Genomic DNA, 18,072 nt, shown 5'->3' on the forward strand with positions numbered 1-18,072 from the left:
ATAAAATGTATTTTCTTAACGAATAATCAATTAGTACCAGCTAAAATGTGAAGTTGTAACAATTGACGCGTTTGCTTAGTCATCGCAGCCTAAATAAAGTTTGAAGAAATATAGTTAGTTTCAATTAATATCTCGCTTTGGTCACATATTTTAATGTGATTAAGAGAAACTTTTGAAAAATACGAGTGCACTGAAACGCATCACCGGGTTTCTACCGCCCCCTTGCTCGGCCTGAAACCAGTTCACTCTGATGACGTCACTCGCAGAGTTGTCATGGCGTCTTTGGGACTGAAGCTGCTGCTGCAATTTAGCTAAAATCTGTCGACAGTCTGTATATCGAAATGGAGAAAAATGCAGCTCTGCATCGAGACACTGACGGGAGCTCTTTGTGTGCCACGATTGGGGGAGAGATGGGCGATGTTACGGCTGTCGGTGGAGTGAAAGGGACAGCCGAGAAATGCAAGAATAGTGAGGCTTCTCTTAGTACTTTGGTCAACGTTAGTTGTTACAACAGCACCACAAATGATAGTGCTCCCATCGCCGTTAATGTCATCTCCAGTGCTGGAAAGTCTGAGGTGCCCGAAGTGATCGAAGTTCTCTCCGTGCAGGAGGATAGGAAGGACACCGCGGCCAGCGGATCGTGGTCGGAGTCCGGGGATCAGATCAGTAACGGGATGGGGCATGACTCGGTGCTGGCTGCACAAGATAGCGAGGGTGGTGCCTCAAAGTTAGTAAACAACAAAACCGACGGCCCGTCCTCACCTCCCGCTGAGGAGAGCACAGATGTGCAGGTTGAGGTTTTGGCTTGTGCTGAAAAGGAACCGGCAAAACTTGCCAAACCGACTCATCTGTGCCCGGACAATGCTATCACAGAAAAGTCGGGGCTGTCCGGTGATCATACCTTATCGGAGGGATTGCCGAGTGGGAGTGACCCTGATCCCAGCCTCGGTGGAGAGTCTCGAAGCATAGATTCACTCGAGTCCTTCTCCAATCTCAACTCCTGCCCCAGCTCCGACCTGAACAGCGAGGGGCCTGAGGACAGAGGACTGGCCCTGGCCTTGCAGAGTGAGTACGGGGCTGATGGGACAAAGACTTCGTGCGCTAAGGACCGGGCCGCTGGCCAGTCCATATACCACATTAAGTGGATCAAGTGGAGGGAGGAGAATACTCCGATCATCACCCAGAACGAGAACGGCCCCTGTCCATTACTGGCAATTATGAATGTCCTTCTGCTTGCCTGGAAGGTAAGGAGTCTGAGATTGTGCAGAGATCAATGGAAACTTAAATCAAGCAATATTTCTTGTAATACAAATGTGTAAAACTTAATTTAACATTTCGGTTTCCGAGTGGTTAACATCCACATCTGACACCATATCTCTCACCAAGTGTTTTAGTGTGTATCCATCAGCATTTCCTGTTCTAAAATTAAATTCTGTCTAGACATGTCCATTTGAGCGTAATATCTGAATTTATTTCAACAGGTCAGTACACGCTGAATGCTGATGAGTGTTACGATGTGTCTCTGTTGCAGGTTAAGATGCCACCTATGATGGAGATTATAACTGCTGAGCAACTAATGGAGTATCTCGGTGAGTGTTTGTAACCTTGTACACAAAGTCATGTTGGGTCATTGATCAAAGCTGGAAAAATGTTACAATGATAACATGAAGTCATGTCACCTCACCGACACCTCGCCTCTGCTGCTTGGCTTTTTTTTTTTTATTATTATTTTTTTTTACTCTGTTGGCTTCACGGGTACAGTAGTAACCTGTTTTATAGCTTTGTGGTAGATCACAAAGTTATCATAGTTTACTGCATTGCTAGTATGGCTTATACAGACTTGGGAAAGTGTCGCTCATGAGTGCACACTTGCAAACATACTGGCGTTTAAAGCCACTTACACTGAGTTTCAGTAGCCTAGTAAACATTCTTGAGTTTCACATTCTCTCAAATGAGCAGTTACATTCTTAAGGTCAGATATATATATATATATATATATATATATATTTCAGTGTCAACAGAGGAAGAGACCAGAACTGGGGATTCCCCTATGATCCAATCTTCTGCTGTTGCCAAGAAAACAGGAGCTGTCTCTTCTCTGGCTGCCCTTCATAACTGAAATTACTCAACAATATCAAAGTAGAGAGTCTGATTACAGCAGGGGCTCTTCAGAGGTATAGTCGGCCCTCGCTAGTGTCCCCTCTCAGCTCTGTCAGAACCTTCAGTGTCCACTGGCATGACTGGACTGAATAATCCACATCGCAGCATTCAGTGTGAACCTGTTTATGGTAGATTTATGATAAATTCCCTCCCCCCATACTGAGTGTTCCACTTGTTTGTGTTTGTTGGCTACCACGGCTCCAACAGCGCTTTCATCTCTAGAAATTGCAATGAAAAGGAATTTTGCTTTTTTTTTCCCCCTCCAAAAGTGCCAAATTGTGTGGCGTATGAGAGGATGAGTTCACCTTGTGCTTCCATGTATTCACAACACAAATAGTTAATTTAGTATGTTTTTCAGGGGCTTCTAGGTAACTTCTGAACTCAGCACTGTTATACACAAACACCAAGGGTGATGAAGTTTAGATGTGGTGTTTAAAGTGGGCAGTGGTTACCAGTCAACGGTATCCCAGTGATCCAGGGAGGCAGACAGATATTAAGGGGAGTACAAGAGATGAGTGAGCCCACTGTTCACTGGAGTACAGAAGTCAAGGCTGGGCCGATGCTGGAATCACACCAAAATCTTCATCTCGGCTGAGAGCGTAGAAATCAAGATAGGAGAGTTTTTAAAACTTCAATCAGCAGCCAGACTGTAAAACACAGCTACAGTCTATGAGCCGGTCTGCTGCATCAGTTTGAGTTTAGTTCATAAAGTTTGTGAGCTAGTTAAGAGAGTCAAGCACACAGCTAGTCTTCTGGATTGGATAGTTATTTGTCTCAGTATACACATGAGGAAGTCACTAAGCACTAAGTACGAGAACACATCTTAAATGATTTTTCTGGATATAATCCATTCCTTCTGTTTGCTTGAGCAAAATCCATGTTAGAGTAGCTGTTTTTACTTAATATAACTCTTGATGACCCGAGGTCGATGGCATTCCACTGACTAATTCTCAGGAGAAGTATGTGTTGTCAGTGTAGTTCGGTACTCTCGCCAGTTCCTAATAAGTTAATGATTCTCCGTGAAGCTTTTTAAAACAATATTTACACAATATTTTACAAGTAAGCAGTAATAATGCAGTGTAATGCAACTTAAGCTGCAAGAACAAGAATATATTTACATAACTTCTGATGCTATTTAGGCTATGTGAAACATGTGAAATGACTCTAAAACACACAGTTGCGTCAGAATTTCGAATAACCAGTGACGGAATCCAACCAAGTGGATTTTACTCACGTTCTGTACTTAAGCACAACTTTGAAGTACTTCTGCTTTACTTGAGTATTTTAGTTCACTTCTGCTTTATACTTCCACCGCACTCTTCATTTTGAAGGCACCTATTTTCCTTTCCAACCCAGTTTATTTATTTGATAACTTTAGTTTTCTAGTTACCCAGCAGATACAGATCACTCTGTGTTGATAGGCTGTTACTGATCACATGTAACCGGTGAGATAGTGTTGTGGACGGGATATTGAGTGAGATCGGGACGCTGCATCGTAGCTGAAGTAGCACCTTTTATTTTATTTCTTTTTTGACAAGCGGACAGAAATTGCCACTGTTACTGATAATCAGAAAAATAATGCTTAATACTGGACCAGATAATTGGCCAGGTCAATAACTGGCTTATAACTGGCTCCCTAATGAGAGAGCAGCATGTTTGTAGTGTTGATCAGGCCGGACAGAGCTGGAGTCAGCTAGCTGCCAGGCTGTGCTGTCCGCCATAGCGCTCGCTGCTAGAGTAGAGCCGAGTAGACAGAGCTCTCAGGTGACACTGCAATGGACAGGGACTCGACTGACCCTGCATATTTGGCACTGCTTTTTCTCAGGGAAACAGCTGGTCAATGCAAAACCCTCTGGTGCCTGCTTGAAACATCTCAAAACACCCACACCTTCCATATAAATGCTTAAACAATGAAGCCTGTATGATGCTCAGTGCCAATCAATCCAATATAAATCAAAATGTCTGCTAATATCTCTGTCCTTGTGTCACTCTGTAGGAGACTACATTCTGGAAACCAAGCCGAAAGAGATATCAGAAGCTCAGCGGCTAAACTATGAGCAGGTAAGGCCTGTCTAATCACTGCGGAGTGTTATTATTAAACAGCCATGTGTTTTTGCTTATGTGTGTGGATTAGTAAGCTGCTGACTGTTCATGGTACTTCAGGAGTGCAGGGCTTTTGGGATGAACTCATTTTCTCTCTTTCTCATCTCTCCTCCCTCTCTGGGTGGAAACGTAGCTGTGAAAGTTTAACATGAGCTTTCACTTTGTCTCACTTACACACTCTTTATATCTGAGCTGTTCACAAGGCTGTTATTGATATATATATTTTCACCACAGTACACAGAGTGAGATGAACACTGCTCTAATGTGTCCACACACAGTCAGTATGGCTGCACGCCTATGCTAAAGCGGGTTTGCACATTTGCACTGATGTAGCAGATAAGGTCAGTGGATGGTTCATAATATGGAAAAAGCATTCAGATGATTGCAGACCACATAAAACTGCAGCTTAGCTTTTATCCCCCCCCCACCCCCGCTGCTCTATAGGTTACATAAGATGTGTCTTGCAAGTTCCAGGGAACAACAGGGGTCAGGAGTGTCAGATTATGTTGTTTCACATGGCTGTGAATGCTTAGAGACGCATGGCTGGGTTCAGCTCCAGGCTATTACTGAGGTTGTGTGTGTGCGTGTGTGGTTCACCATCAAAGTCACTTGGAGATGGAGCTCCAACTCCAGCTCCCCGGCTTCCTCCCATCTCCACTGCTTGTGTATGGAGTGGGAGAGGCCCTGCCTCTTCTGCTCTTGCATGGCAGAGCACCAGCACATCTGTGAATGATTTGAAGCCACACTTGTCCCTCATTCAGTAGAGAAGAAAAAAGTAACATGCAGTCTCCTTGCAGAAGCTCATTTCAACAGTCTTTCTAAATTTAAGTTGAGCTGAAATACAACCGCTTAAATAAACCAGTGGTGTCTTCAACATGCACAGTTAAAGTAAAGGAGCAGTTAGAGTTTGTGTGGGATAGTTACTATGGCAGGCTAAGCTTGGACTCCGGCCTTGGAGCTCTTTTGCATGAGAGATGTGTTTTCAGTGCTTATTGGATTGTTATAAGACACGCCTGAAGCCATCCTGACTTAAAGGAGGAGTTCATAACAGAAGTAGTTCTATTTATAAATTCGGCTTAAAAACATCATCTGTCACAGGAGTGCATGAGGATTAAAATAGCGGTTGCATCGCTGCTCTTTAGCTATTGTTAAATATTTACTTGGAAGAGCAGTGGAAGTGAGAGTGTAGTTTTGCCCCGCATTTGTCTCAGTGGGCTCAGCTCAGCAGCACTTTCACAATCACAAGACAATTCATCCACGATGACTGTTCAACCACTGGAGGAAATGGGTTATCTTGTTTTAAGAAGCGTCTTATGTCTTAATTTGGTGTGATTCACAGTGATGGGTGTTTCTTAAACCTTTCTTTTGTTCTGAGTAAAGCTGATAAAATCCCAACATGGGTTTCAGAAACGACCTGAATGCCGGCCTGTTTGATGATGGATGAATGCAGATTTTTCACACATCTGTTTGGTAGACATCCTTGTAATCAATTAAAGGCCTTGTCGGTATAAATCTCTCCCTATTTGAGTACACCGAGACATTAAATGAGACCAAAACATGATGATAAATTGCTGCTGGTGATGTCAGAGACAAAGAAATCTATGTTTTTTTATTAGAATCATAAAAGCTCATAACGGGAATAACAAGAGATGTGCAGATTGTGGTGTTGGACACTGATTTAATTTCAGCAGGATGCATGTGATTATAAAATCAGAGATTAAGCTGTATGCAGGGTTATCAGTTTGTGTCATGTGTATAATTTAATGGAATCTATTACACTAGCTCCAATGCCAGTGTATCTTTTTGAAGCTCATAATCAGCTAATGTTGACTATGCCTGAAAGGAGTTGATTTACCTCTGCAGTCAACATAGTAAGACATGCTGCTGTATTGGATTGTATTATACTGAGAGGTGTTCTGTCCTGCTTATGTGTGTAAATGGGGGCTGACATTAGAAACATTAGATTGGCTTGATGATTAAAAATGTGGTACAGTGTAAAGAATGACCCACACTGTGGGACGTCACAATCTTATATACAATCCCACTGAAGAGTCCTGGCATTGAGTAATAGATAACTTTTATCCTTCAGTGATTGACATGCTTCTTTTGGGTTCATACATCTGCTGTGTTTTTATATAGATTTTTATAGACACAAATACAGGAAGACTACTTAAGTTTGCATGCTTGCACATGACAAATATCTGACAACTGAATCTGCACGTATGATTTTATTTAAATTTGATTACACTATCAAATTTGTGTGTATTTCTTGACCAAAAATTGTTTCTTCATTTACGTTGCTTGGCAGAAAAGTTTTGGGTTTAAATTCAAAATGCAACATGAGGGAAAGAGAAACAGATATTTTAACTAATTTTCTAATTAAATAAATAGCTAATTTCTAAAGTGAGGCTTGATTGTAGTTCCTTTTAACTGAAACACATATCAGCTGAAACTTTGTAAAGAAATTGAAGCTTTGTGGGAGCCAAATCCTTCATCTTGGCACTGTTATGACATTTTCTCTCAGCTATCAGTTAATTACATCTACTCAGGATTTTGTTTTAAGGTAAATTTAGGGCAAAAGAAGGGAATGAAGAGGGAAAATAAAAACCACTGAAAAGCCTCAGTAGAGTTCTGTAATAATGTTCCACTGTGGAAATCCCTCCAGCACTAGCACAGATGAATGTGAGTGATGCAGTACTAATCATCTGATCTCCAAGCGCTCATCTTCTGGAGCCCCCTGCCCTGAAGTGAAGAGATGCGGTCCATTACACAGCCCTGCTAATCCTGCCATCACCGCTGCTCATAATCGTCCTAATCCACACTCAGTTGGGCCAGCTGAAGGCTTTTCACCTCAGCTCTCTCAAAGCTGGAGTAACTCACTGTTCATGGGCAGTTCTGCATCTCTAGTGTCAACTCAGACATAGAGTCTGCACACTGTACTGTGAACAAATTCATGTTAAAATTCATTTATTGTGTGACTGTTTGCAGCCTTTCTGTTCCAGCTGGACATAAAAGACAGTAAAATGTAATTCAGTGAGGATGCTTTGAGGCAGGTCACTTGAACAGTTTTTTTTGTGACATTATGGTGTAGTTGAACTGAATATTGTGATAGTATTGTAACAATGTAATTGCACAGTCAACTTTACAGTGAAATTGAATTGAGTAATGTGATACCATAACAATATCGCACCGCTCAATCTTGTTTAATGGTGACAGTGATAAAAAAAATAAATCTTTGACTGACATCAAACAGAACTGTCAGCTCATTACAGTCTGTTTCCATCGCAGAATCAGTCGAACGTCTGGACAAAGGGGAAATAAATCTGTTTGTGTCTTTGCTTTCGTGTAATGTGAAAGAGCTGAAATCAAATGGAAATCGTCACAACGTGGCTCATAATAGACTTGTAGGGCTCAGCTGCAAGGCTTAGCTTGAACTTGGAGTGAAGTGGCAGCAGAGCTTCAGAGCCAGCTGGGAAACATTGCTGTGAGGCTGAGTGCAAGAATTTGGTCTGTCAGGTTCTCAGGTGTGTGTGTGTGTGTGCGTTCATGTAGCATACATGACATACATTTGATGTGATGTCTATAGAAAACATTTTTATGCCTCTGTGCGTTTATTTCTTAAAATAACAGAGTTCTGATGTTTTCTCTTTGTTGTAAAAGACAAAAAAAGTAGCACAGAGTGGGTATTTTTCTTAGATCTGTATGGGCCACATAAATACCAGAGAGGACAAATCCAATTAAAACCAATCCAGTTAAACTTAGTGGTAGATTTATTTTAATGAAACTTGTTAACACTATGCAATTAGTACAGCAGTTGCCTGTCTTCTCAAAAGCATAAACGTCGACATCTGCCGCTGTGCATTAACTTTGGTAAAGATGGTAAAGAGCTGTTATGTAATTGGCTGCACAGACTTAGAGATAATTCAGACAGAAGTTGTTTCAGACTGCTGAAAGCCAAAGAAGTGAAGCAAGATAAAGCAATACTTTCTAAGGGTTTGTCTAACATTCACAAAGCAAGCGCAGTTTTGCAGATGAAACATGAAACATTAAAATAAAATGAAAAACATGTCTACTGAGAAGCAGAATATAATTTGAAGCTGTCAACCATTTTCACCAGGCATCTGCTTTAAAATAAGACCAGGGGTCTGTTACTAAGGGTTTGAATTTTTTAGGATGATTTTGCAGAATTAAAGCCAGAGTGGCTCTTTTTACTCTGCTTTGTGTTCTGGGTTTTTCTCAGTAAATAAGGAAAGCGAGAAGACCTGCTTTAGGCATCTATGTGACTGGAGGCTTTGTTTTGTGTAACATTACTGGCCTGGTGTGAAGCTACATGCTGTTTATACACCCGGAATTCTTGCTTTCTGTCTCCATGTCCATGTCCGCTCACTAAATACACCAGACATTGTGGATTCTGATGGCCTTTACTTTTTGAAGCTTCTTGTGTTTTCCTTCTGGTATCACAGCTTAGTCTGTTTACTGTTTGTATGTATGTGTGTGTGGTGTGTGGTGGTGTGGGGGGAGTCATATGAAAAAGTGACGTCTGGACGCACCTTCTGCTACACTGAGTCATCTCCCATCACCCAGATATGAAGATGGCTAATGGAGTTAAAATCATTAAAGTTTATGTTTTGTGACTTACCAAAAAAGGTGAATGCCCATTTGTTTTACCTAAATATATAATCGTTTACTAAGAAGGTCTACTGACCTTCCTAACTAATTCTGGTCTGCATGAGAGGCATTAGTGATCTAATACCACATAGTATAATAATGTTTCAGCCTTGGGAAAGTATTAGAAAATTGGCACTGATTTCTGTGGAGCAACTTTCAATATAATTTGGTCCAAGTCAGCAGACTGCACCCTATCAGTGGCCCCAGAACTGAATCATCTGTCTGACATGACTGCACCAAAATTTTAGGGACAACCATGTTGGCTAGAGGTTTGGGTTCCTGACCATGTGATTGGGGCGTTCCCTGTTAATGTCCCCATGTCTCCATGTCCCCACCATGTTACACCTCCTCCCTCTCCCATTTCCTTTAATAAACATAGTGTTTATTACAGACATGTTGGGTTGTATTGTATTGTCAAGTGTCTCTGATGCTTTGCCACCACTTGGTAATATTATCAAAGGGAAATATGCCTCACAGTGATGAGACTGAGAGCTCATACAGAAATGTTATAGGAAATGGTTTCCTGACAGAAATGTCCAAGTCTTCCTGTGGCTGGAGGCTGATTGACAGTTAGCAGAGATAAACCTAATAAAGCCAGCAAATAAGAAAATGCACAACTTAGTCACAGTGAGGGAACTGTAAAGAATAAATATTTTACAAAACCTAATTAAGGCGTGAGTGTGTGGAAACAGCTTTTTGTATTGCACGGGAATAAATGGCAGCTAATGGTTTCTTGTAAAGGTAGAAAAATCAATGCCTGATAGCTCCAGCTATGCTGACTGTGTGCAGACAACCAACAACAATCTCACAAAGACAGCTGACGCAACAGCTGGAATGGACACAGCTTAGGGATCTGGATAATGTTCACAATACACAAACGAACTTGTCTTTTTTTTTGAGAACTTCACATTGTTTAATTCCTCTGCTGAATTGTTATCACACTGTTTTGAAGAAAAATCTGAGTCGTTGTTCTCCTTTTCATCCAGAACATGAGCGATGCCATGGCAGTGTTGCACAAGCTGCAGACAGGCCTGGACGTGAATGTGAAGTTCACGGGGGTGCGAGTCTTCGAGTACACCCCAGAATGCATCGTGTTTGATCTGCTGGACATCCCTCTCTACCACGGCTGGCTGGTTGACCCACAGGTGAGATGAATCTCACTCATCATCACTGCTGTTTGCCTGCACTTCCCTGAAACCAACTTGCTTTGCTGTTCTTCTGCTCATACGTCCCTTCAGTATTCACTACAGATGATGAAATATCCGACCAGCGGTTTGTCTGCGGTTGCTTTCATGCCTGTAGTTAGCTTCATTGTTGACTTCTACTTGTTGTCTGTTTTGTATTAACCCTAACTTAGTATAAATAAAGGAAGGCAATGTACTGACAGGTAACTACAGCATTTCTAATTGATTCCAGTGACTGAGCTTTACTCAGCTTCACTGCACCTTATGGGTTGTCTTCTCTAGTGTCTAAAGTTGTCAAATCAGTGTTGATACCCCAACAATATGACTTCCAGGTTTGATTGCAGATTTCCAATAACATTTCCATCCCAGGGGTGCACAACTAATAACATTATTACAAAAGTGGTCAGTGACTTTTTCTGTACTGGTGCTGTGAGAAGGTTGCTTAAAAAAAAAAAAAAAAAAAAAAAAGATCTCCTTTTTGTGGTATCAAAAGAAGTATTGAGTTTTGTATAATACACATTATCGGTGTCCCAAGCAACTCAGAAATAAATAGGTGCTTATGAGCAGTTTAATATGTCATTTTAAAAAAGGGACAGCTAGAAACAGGACAAAAGGACAAAATATTACATACTAATATCGTATTGAGTACTACACCGTCCTGTGGTTGGTCTGGTTTTCATTCTGACCACAACAAACAGTTCCAGAGTTCTTTTGGAAGCAAACCACCACCTTTTTTATAGCTCTGTGTGCATTTGTTTCACTGAGAGTTGAAATGACAGAGTTCATACCATTCTGTTTAAAGCTAATTAATGGGTGAATGCACCAAAGTTTAGTTGAATTATACCAAAAGGAGTTCACGTGGCGATAATAACATCAGTACAACCCCTTTGTCACCAGAATTTTCCTCTCTGCTATTAATTATGAATAAGTCTGCTGTATTTTTTTGTTTTAGTAAAACAGCAGAAAAGCATGGAGAATGTTCTTTCCCACACTTTTTTTTTTTATCTTTGTTTGCAGATGCATGACATTGTCAAGGCTGTGGGCAACTGCAGTTACAACCAGCTGGTAGAGAAGATAATATCCTGCAAACAGTCGGACAACAGCGAGCAGGCAGGGGAAGGTGAGCGCTCTCTCCTCGCTCTGTGTCTACTTTCTGACCCTCCTGTCTCCTCCTGCTTCTCTTCCTCTTCAGTTTTACGTCTTTGCACAAGTACAACATGAATTCAGGAGCACATTCATTACATTAGCCATGTTTATTGGACTGCACAAAGACCAAGTTGAAATAAAACCAGGACATACATGTGGCTACTCGTCAAGTGACCTACTTCCACAGCTCACAGTTTTCTTACAGTACCAGCTGTCAGTTACTTCTCTTCTAAAAATATTTGCTCATTCAACACTGAGCTTCCTGAGTAGTTGTCTGCTGAGCTGCTGCCAAGTCAACACACTGAGGCCTCAGTTGATGATGAGATTGTTTTGGGAGATTCACTCCTTTCTGTTGTGTTTCTGCAGTTGTGGCATAGAAACGTAGCATTTATTTTAAGTGGTCTGATGTTGATGCTAAGCGTCACTGGTTGAAGCGATGAATTTGCAGCTGCTTTAAATGACTTAAATCAGACGTTTAAAATGGTTGCAAATTAATGTCCTCAAGCTGTGATTCTGAGAAAACTGAATTTTGTTGTTACATCTGGTCTACTCTGCTTTAACGCACTTAAATATTTAACAGTAAATAATAATCTTTTCCATCTGTATGAGTTGTAGCTCATTTTGGGGTACTCTGTCTCACTGTCTGTTTGAGTATCACTCAGATTCTGTGTGTGTTTGCTCCAAATTGAACAGACTGTCTTACAGATGTCTCCCACCATCTGTCTCTCAGCCCACATTGAGTTCACTTTAGTAACTGTGACCACTTTCAGCAGCACTGACTCCAGCAGAGTCAGATTGTTCAAATAGTTGCTACAGACATTACAGCACGGTTTCCAACATGCTTTCCAAACAGTGACCTATGTTCATGAATGAGTAAGGATTGCTTGATTTCTGATTACAGCGCACATGACTCTTCCAGCAGGCTGTGGTCTGACGATGAAAATATTTGCTCACAAGTAACAAATGAAAGTCATGACCAATTATTTCACAGTGACTGCAGTTAGATCAACAGGAAGTGACGGGTGAAGCTTTACGAAAAGCACCGTCGCTCAGTTTCAACTTAACTTGAAATCTGTTTGTATCTTCTGCAAACTTCAAGGACTAAAACTATTAAAAAAGATGTAATAAAATATTAAAGTGAGACTCATCATGGGTCCATGTTCCCGCAGTCATTAATCAATAGCGAATTCAATCTCTCCTTTGCTGTTGTCCTCTCTCATCCCAGGTATCGTAGCAGAGCAGTTCCTGAACAACACCGCCACTCAGCTGACGTACCACGGCTTATGTGAGCTCACATCCACTGTACAGGAGGGAGAGCTCTGCGTCTTCTTCAGGAATAACCACTTCAGCACTATGATCAAATACAAGGTAAACACTAAAAATGTGCTTCAGCACCTTTTGACATCGCTGTTAATATGACAGACGTGTGTCATGGAAACCACAATGGAAATAGCAGCAAGTGAAATAGGTAAGGATGTAATGTGAACTGTCCCTCCAGTCAGCGACGAGCACCTTGGAGCCCTTTTACACGAACAGTTACTGTGTTTTGTGTATAATGTTTTAATTTTGACACAGGCTTCCTCTCTTACAGGTGAGTAAAGCATTCTAAACTTGCTGTAATTAAATGCTTCTCTGTAGGCTCTTTCTTATTTATTTACTTATTTTTTGAAGAATTGTTGATTTTTTATACGTAATAATACCAGATTTCATTGTGAAGTAGATAAAGATAGATATAGATAAGATAAAGAGCTTGTTGTCAAATGTTACCATCCTCCTTTAAGCAAATTGTGTTGCTCTTTTCCTTCCACCAAAGCTCATTATTTTGTGTTTTGAGAGTTCACTGCACAGACTTGCTTCTTCATATTCTTCAAACAGACGAAAGCTCTGAATTAATGTGTAAAAGCTATACAATATCAGACCGATCATGGTCCAGTCAGCCTGCCCCTTACCCACAGCTGGCTCACCGTATCACTGCAGTTCGGATAGACCTTTCCTGTTATCTACAGGAGGGGAAGTCAAGCCTGCTTACTTTTATTTTGAATAGTACTGTGTGGTTGCCAATGTAAGCAAAGCTGCCTGTATCACCTATAACCCTCAGACAAAGCATCATGACAGCTCAAGTTCTCTCGTAATCTCTCAGCTGCAGACTTAGGGGCATACAACCACACACACAACAACCATGTACAGATTGTGTGTGTACTCACATATGTGTATATATAGTGTGACACTGGTCAGTTGTCTGACTGTGTATGTGGTTGTTTCCCAGGGCCAGCTGTACCTCCTGGTTACAGACCAAGGTTTCCTGACAGAGGAGAAGGTCGTCTGGGAGAGTCTGCACAATGTCGACGGAGATGGAAATTTTTGTGATTCAGAGTTCCGGTTGCGGCCTCCTTCTGATCCCGAGACTGTGTACCGAGGCCAGCAGGATCAGATAGACCAGGTCTGAGCACTGATGCAGGCAAGATTAAGAGAACCAGCAATTATCCTCTCAAAAAAACATGACGTGTTTAATCATGATGTGTGTTTCACAACATCAGTGTGCCACAAAAGCCAAGGCAGAATACAAGACCAGTAATGTCATACTGGTCTTCACTGTACATTCCTCAGGCAGTTTTTAAGTTACTTTACGGAAACATGAGAAATGCTGCAGAAAAGAAGAGACAAAAAGAAGCAAAGCAAGACATCAAATTATTGGAAACATCAAGGCTTAAAAAACTGAAAACAAGTGTTCCGCAGTAATAGAAGTGTTTTAGCTCATAGCACGCGCACTCTCACACACACACACACACACACACACACACACACACACATACAGTCGTGTTTTGGGAACACAACTTTTGGGGACATTACACAGACTTACATTCATTTCCTAATCCTAACCCTAACTTTAACCCAACCCTAACCTCAGCCTAACCTTAAAGCAACTCTTCACCCTAATATTTAATGATTTGATGTTGGGGGGGACTTGCTTGTTTTGTCCACATATGTAATGCGGGTCCTCACAATGTGACTGTGTAAACAGATTTTAGTCCTCACAACTACAGGAATACACATACTCACACTCAGACTCACACTCACAGACACAGAGGCAAGAACATGGGGGCTATTACTTTTTTATTCTTCTTGCCTTACATCCTCTCTTCTCACTCATGTTTTGCTGTACCACACAGTCTCCACATTGGCCCCCAAAGCACTGGGTTTATGTGTCCTGGGCATTTTTGCTTCTTTCACAGATGTCTGCTCTTTGGTTGGCCAGAGTGGTCCAAACACAGACTCGCTGACATATTGTCTGCCTTGCTCCCACACACACACACACAGAGGCAAGAGCATGGGGGCTATTACTTTTTATCCTTCTTGCTTACTCAAGCCCAGCAATTCTTTTCTACAAGATAGGGTCTGTGAGAAGAATCTATTCAGGCAATTTTCTGCACACATAATCAATTCAGATATATTGGAGACAACTTGTAAAGATCCCAGAGAGGAAACTGGGCATTTACAGTGATAAAGTACATAACATAAAAGATGCTGAATATAATATAATCTATTACACCAATCTCAATGACGTTTTGTTAACTGCACCACACCCATTGACAGCTCTGTTCATAAATCATCAAGCCTTTCTCTGCCTTTGTGTGTGTCAGGACTATTTGATGGCTCTGTCACTGCAGCAAGAGCAGCAAAGCCAGGACCTACAGTGGGAGCAACTCCCCGAGGGCATCAGCGACCTGGAGCTGGCAAAAAAGCTTCAGGAGGAGGAGGACCGACGAGCCTCCCAGTACTACCAGGAGCAAGAGCAGGAGCAGGCGGCGGTGGCGGCTGCAGCGGCGGCAGCAGCACAAGCACAGGTGGGGAGGGAGGAGACGTAGGACTTTGAACAAATGTGGGGCATTTATCGCAGCACAGAGGGAAAGCATTTGGAAACAGATGTCTGCATCGGAGAGTTTGAACTAAAAGGAGGAATTGGGGGTGATAAGGGACTTTTTCTCCTTTTTTCCACAGGCATTGTCCCTGTTAAACTGCTTAGTCATCACACATCCCTGTTGCAGATTGAGTGGGAAGATTCAGGGATTTCCATGAATGACACAACTATAATCATTTTGGCACTTGCACTTTTTAAAGAAGATTTTGGGTCTTTTTGCTTCTCTGACTCTGTTTTCTTCTCCTTCTTTTGAGAATCTTTTTACAACAAATATGCATGCATTTTTTACACAATATATTTCTAACACCCTACTCCAACGGCATGTCAACATCAGGCATTACGTTTATGTTAAGACTGATCCAATACTTAATTTGTGTGCAGATTCTCAACATCTCTCATCTCATCTGGAAAAAAGATCAAATCATTTCCACATTTTGTTATGAACACTTTATTTCTCAAAGTATGTTTTTTTTAACCTAGATGTTAACATTTGGTTTGTCCCTTTTTTTTCCCCAGTTCAGAGCAATAAGTAGCTTTGCTTGAAATGTACACATATTTATGAATTTATACTCTTTTGCCCTTGTGTCCTGTTTGTGCAGCAGGGCCAGCAGGAGCCTTCCGAGGGAGATGAGGCAGACAGAGTAGGTGCAGGAGCGGGCAGAGCAGCCGCCGGTGCTGGGATGGCGGCAGCAGCTGCAGCTTCGGCCAGCCCGGGAAAACAGTCCTCCAGCGGGGACCGAAAAGCCAAGAAAGAATCGAAGGATAAGGACAAATGTGTTATTTTGTAACATACAGAGTGTTTGTGTGAGTGTGCGTGTTTTGTGCATCTGCTTATCTGTGACAAAGGGGTCAGCATTTGTTTCTCTACGGACTGGACACAATGCGCAGCCCCCACTGGACAACAAACAAGGGAAGGAGATGTTACAGGAGAGGCTCGACAAGGCCAACAGAGGATTTGCTGTTCCCAAACCACTGGTGCCTGCTATCCTCTATCCTCAGTGGAACCTGGACATCAGAGGCAGGGACACTGCAACGACAACTACCCCGTATCTTTCATAGAATTGGCCAAACTTTGTTACAAGTTGCACAGTGCACTATATTTGTGATGTGGGTTTATTTGGGGTGGTGTGTTTTATAGCAAAAGACATAATCCGAAGAAACAAACTGTCACTTTCTCATCGTGTACCATTAGGTTTATTCTTTTTTTTTCGTTATTGCAACTTCTAAGCTTTTTTTGGACCTCTCAACATTTACAAAACGTATATAAACAGACCTGCCCGTTCAGTTTTAGTTGAGTTCTTTTTTTTTTTTTTTTTTTTTTAGATGCCAAAATTCACATTTTATTTATGTATGTGTGTAACAAGTAGCTTTTGGGACAGATTTTATTTTTGTTGTGTAAGCTGAGAGGAATTTTCTCATAATATTGCCTGTTAGAAATCAATGTAACACTATTTGTGTCCCTTCCGAAACACTATGTATCCAAGGGTAAATTAATGCCAGATAGCTGCCAGATACTGTAGCTACCTAACGATATTCATCACGGCTTGTCCTGTTCAGATTTGCCTTACCAGAGTATGGCAGTTTTGTATTCTGCTGTTTGAATGTGAATGTGTGTTTGTTTTCACGTGTATGGTATGTACAGTATACGTGTGCTACGTGGCATAATGACGTGTGACATACATGTCTCATTTACTGAGCATTGCTGGTGTAACGAGTTTCAATTTGAAAACAGCCAAAAGTTTTACGCTGTATTAATTAAGATACAGATTGGGGACACTTAATGTCTTTGACGTTGTGATTCAATTCAACAAAAACTACATTTGGGACAGTCTGAGAACTGAGAACACTGCAGATTTTAACTGAGGAATTTTCATCTGATGTTCTGAGGTTGTTTCTGTGTGAGATGCAACTAGCTTTTGGCAGGTTGGATTTGTAAAAATGGCACCCAGTTTAGATTGTGTGGTAGTTCTGAAAGGACCGTTTTCTTTCTCTTCTGGCAGCTTCCTGAAGAGATGCTGTTCACGTGCAGGCACTATCATGATCTTCTCTGTTAGGTTCTGGATGTAGAAGTTCCACTGCCCACAGGTTTTCAAAGGAATACCACAGAATTCAGCAAATTGCATATGAAATTCTAAAAAAAATCTAAATTAGGAAAGTTCATTTATTACCTGTGAACTATTATTTTCCACAAAACTGAATCCAAACACCAAATCCGTGAGGTGGAGATATACAACAACAACAGCAGTTTCAAATTGTTAACATGCTGTAGAAAAATGTACTTCAGCTCCTCTGTTAAATTTAGAGACAGGGGAACTTCTTTTGTTGTCTGTTCAAAGTAAGGCCTCCTAGTGAAAGTTTGCAAATTGTTTTGTCCAGGCTGGGGGGCACAGGATGTACATTCTGAATGTTGCAATTCTGGGGTATTACCTTTTAACTTGTGCGCATTTCACTGCAGCATTGAGCTTTGCAAACACATGATGTACATATTTATCTAAAGCATTCTTATAATGGACTTAGCTAGTGATTTGTGCCATTGTACCATAGGACTGCCTCCTGAGAATCTTTTCTATCTATACATTCCAATTGGATGCCTTGACTTAAGTCCTCTGTGACAGACAGAGGGAGACATTTTGCCGCGCTTGTGAAGTGGTCTCCATCATTTTGTTCGGTGAGAACAAATTCAGCGTCAGGAGAGAGCGATGACATGGAGGCAGCAGGCCACCTGCTGCGGGGGGAACCCTTTCTTATGGGCTTCCTGTGAAGGCTGGAGTTTTAGCTCTGTGTTTGTTAGGCCCTAACAAGGCTTACATTTTGTGTGTGTGTATATATATAAACGCCTTACAACATTTCAACATAATTTATAGGACAAAAGGAAACAGGCGTATTACCAGA

At 41.5% G+C, this 18,072-nt stretch overlaps 1 protein-coding gene across 3 annotated transcripts; it reads left to right on the plus strand.

Annotated features, from left to right (window-relative positions):
- The first annotated feature begins 232 nt into the window (after window positions 1–232).
- mindy2 (MINDY lysine 48 deubiquitinase 2) lies at window positions 233–16,952 on the plus strand. 3 transcript variants are annotated; one of them, XM_046386647.1, is made up of 9 exons: window positions 233–1,244; window positions 1,532–1,589; window positions 4,157–4,221; window positions 9,918–10,076; window positions 11,133–11,235; window positions 12,487–12,629; window positions 13,528–13,701; window positions 14,903–15,106; window positions 15,780–16,952. In XM_046386647.1, exons 1-9 carry the CDS (start codon window positions 342–344, stop codon window positions 15,966–15,968), a joined length of 1,998 nt encoding a protein of 665 aa, XP_046242603.1. In that variant the 5' UTR covers window positions 233–341; the 3' UTR covers window positions 15,969–16,952. The 3 variants fall into 3 exon arrangements, with proteins under 3 accessions (XP_046242603.1, XP_046242611.1, XP_046242621.1); XM_046386655.1 differs by having other exon boundaries at window positions 15,783–16,952; XM_046386665.1 differs by lacking the exon at window positions 15,780–16,952 and having other exon boundaries at window positions 13,528–13,719; window positions 14,903–15,031.
- Window positions 16,953–18,072: the final 1,120 nt, after the last annotated feature.

The sequence above is a fragment of the Scatophagus argus genome, chromosome 1 (genome assembly GCF_020382885.2).
Source record: "Scatophagus argus isolate fScaArg1 chromosome 1, fScaArg1.pri, whole genome shotgun sequence".
Lineage (NCBI taxonomy): Eukaryota > Metazoa > Chordata > Actinopteri > Scatophagidae > Scatophagus > Scatophagus argus.

Coding starts and splice junctions, on each gene's coding strand:
- mindy2 (XM_046386647.1), top strand. CDS start 342: ATGGAGAAAAATGCAGCTCTGCATCGAGACACTGACGGGAGCTCTTTG. Junction 1,590..4,156: donor GCAACTAATGGAGTATCTCG/GTGAGTGTTTGT, acceptor GTCACTCTGTAG/GAGACTACATTCTGGAAACC. Junction 15,107..15,779: donor CGGCAGCAGCACAAGCACAG/GTGGGGAGGGAG, acceptor CTGTTTGTGCAG/CAGGGCCAGCAGGAGCCTTC.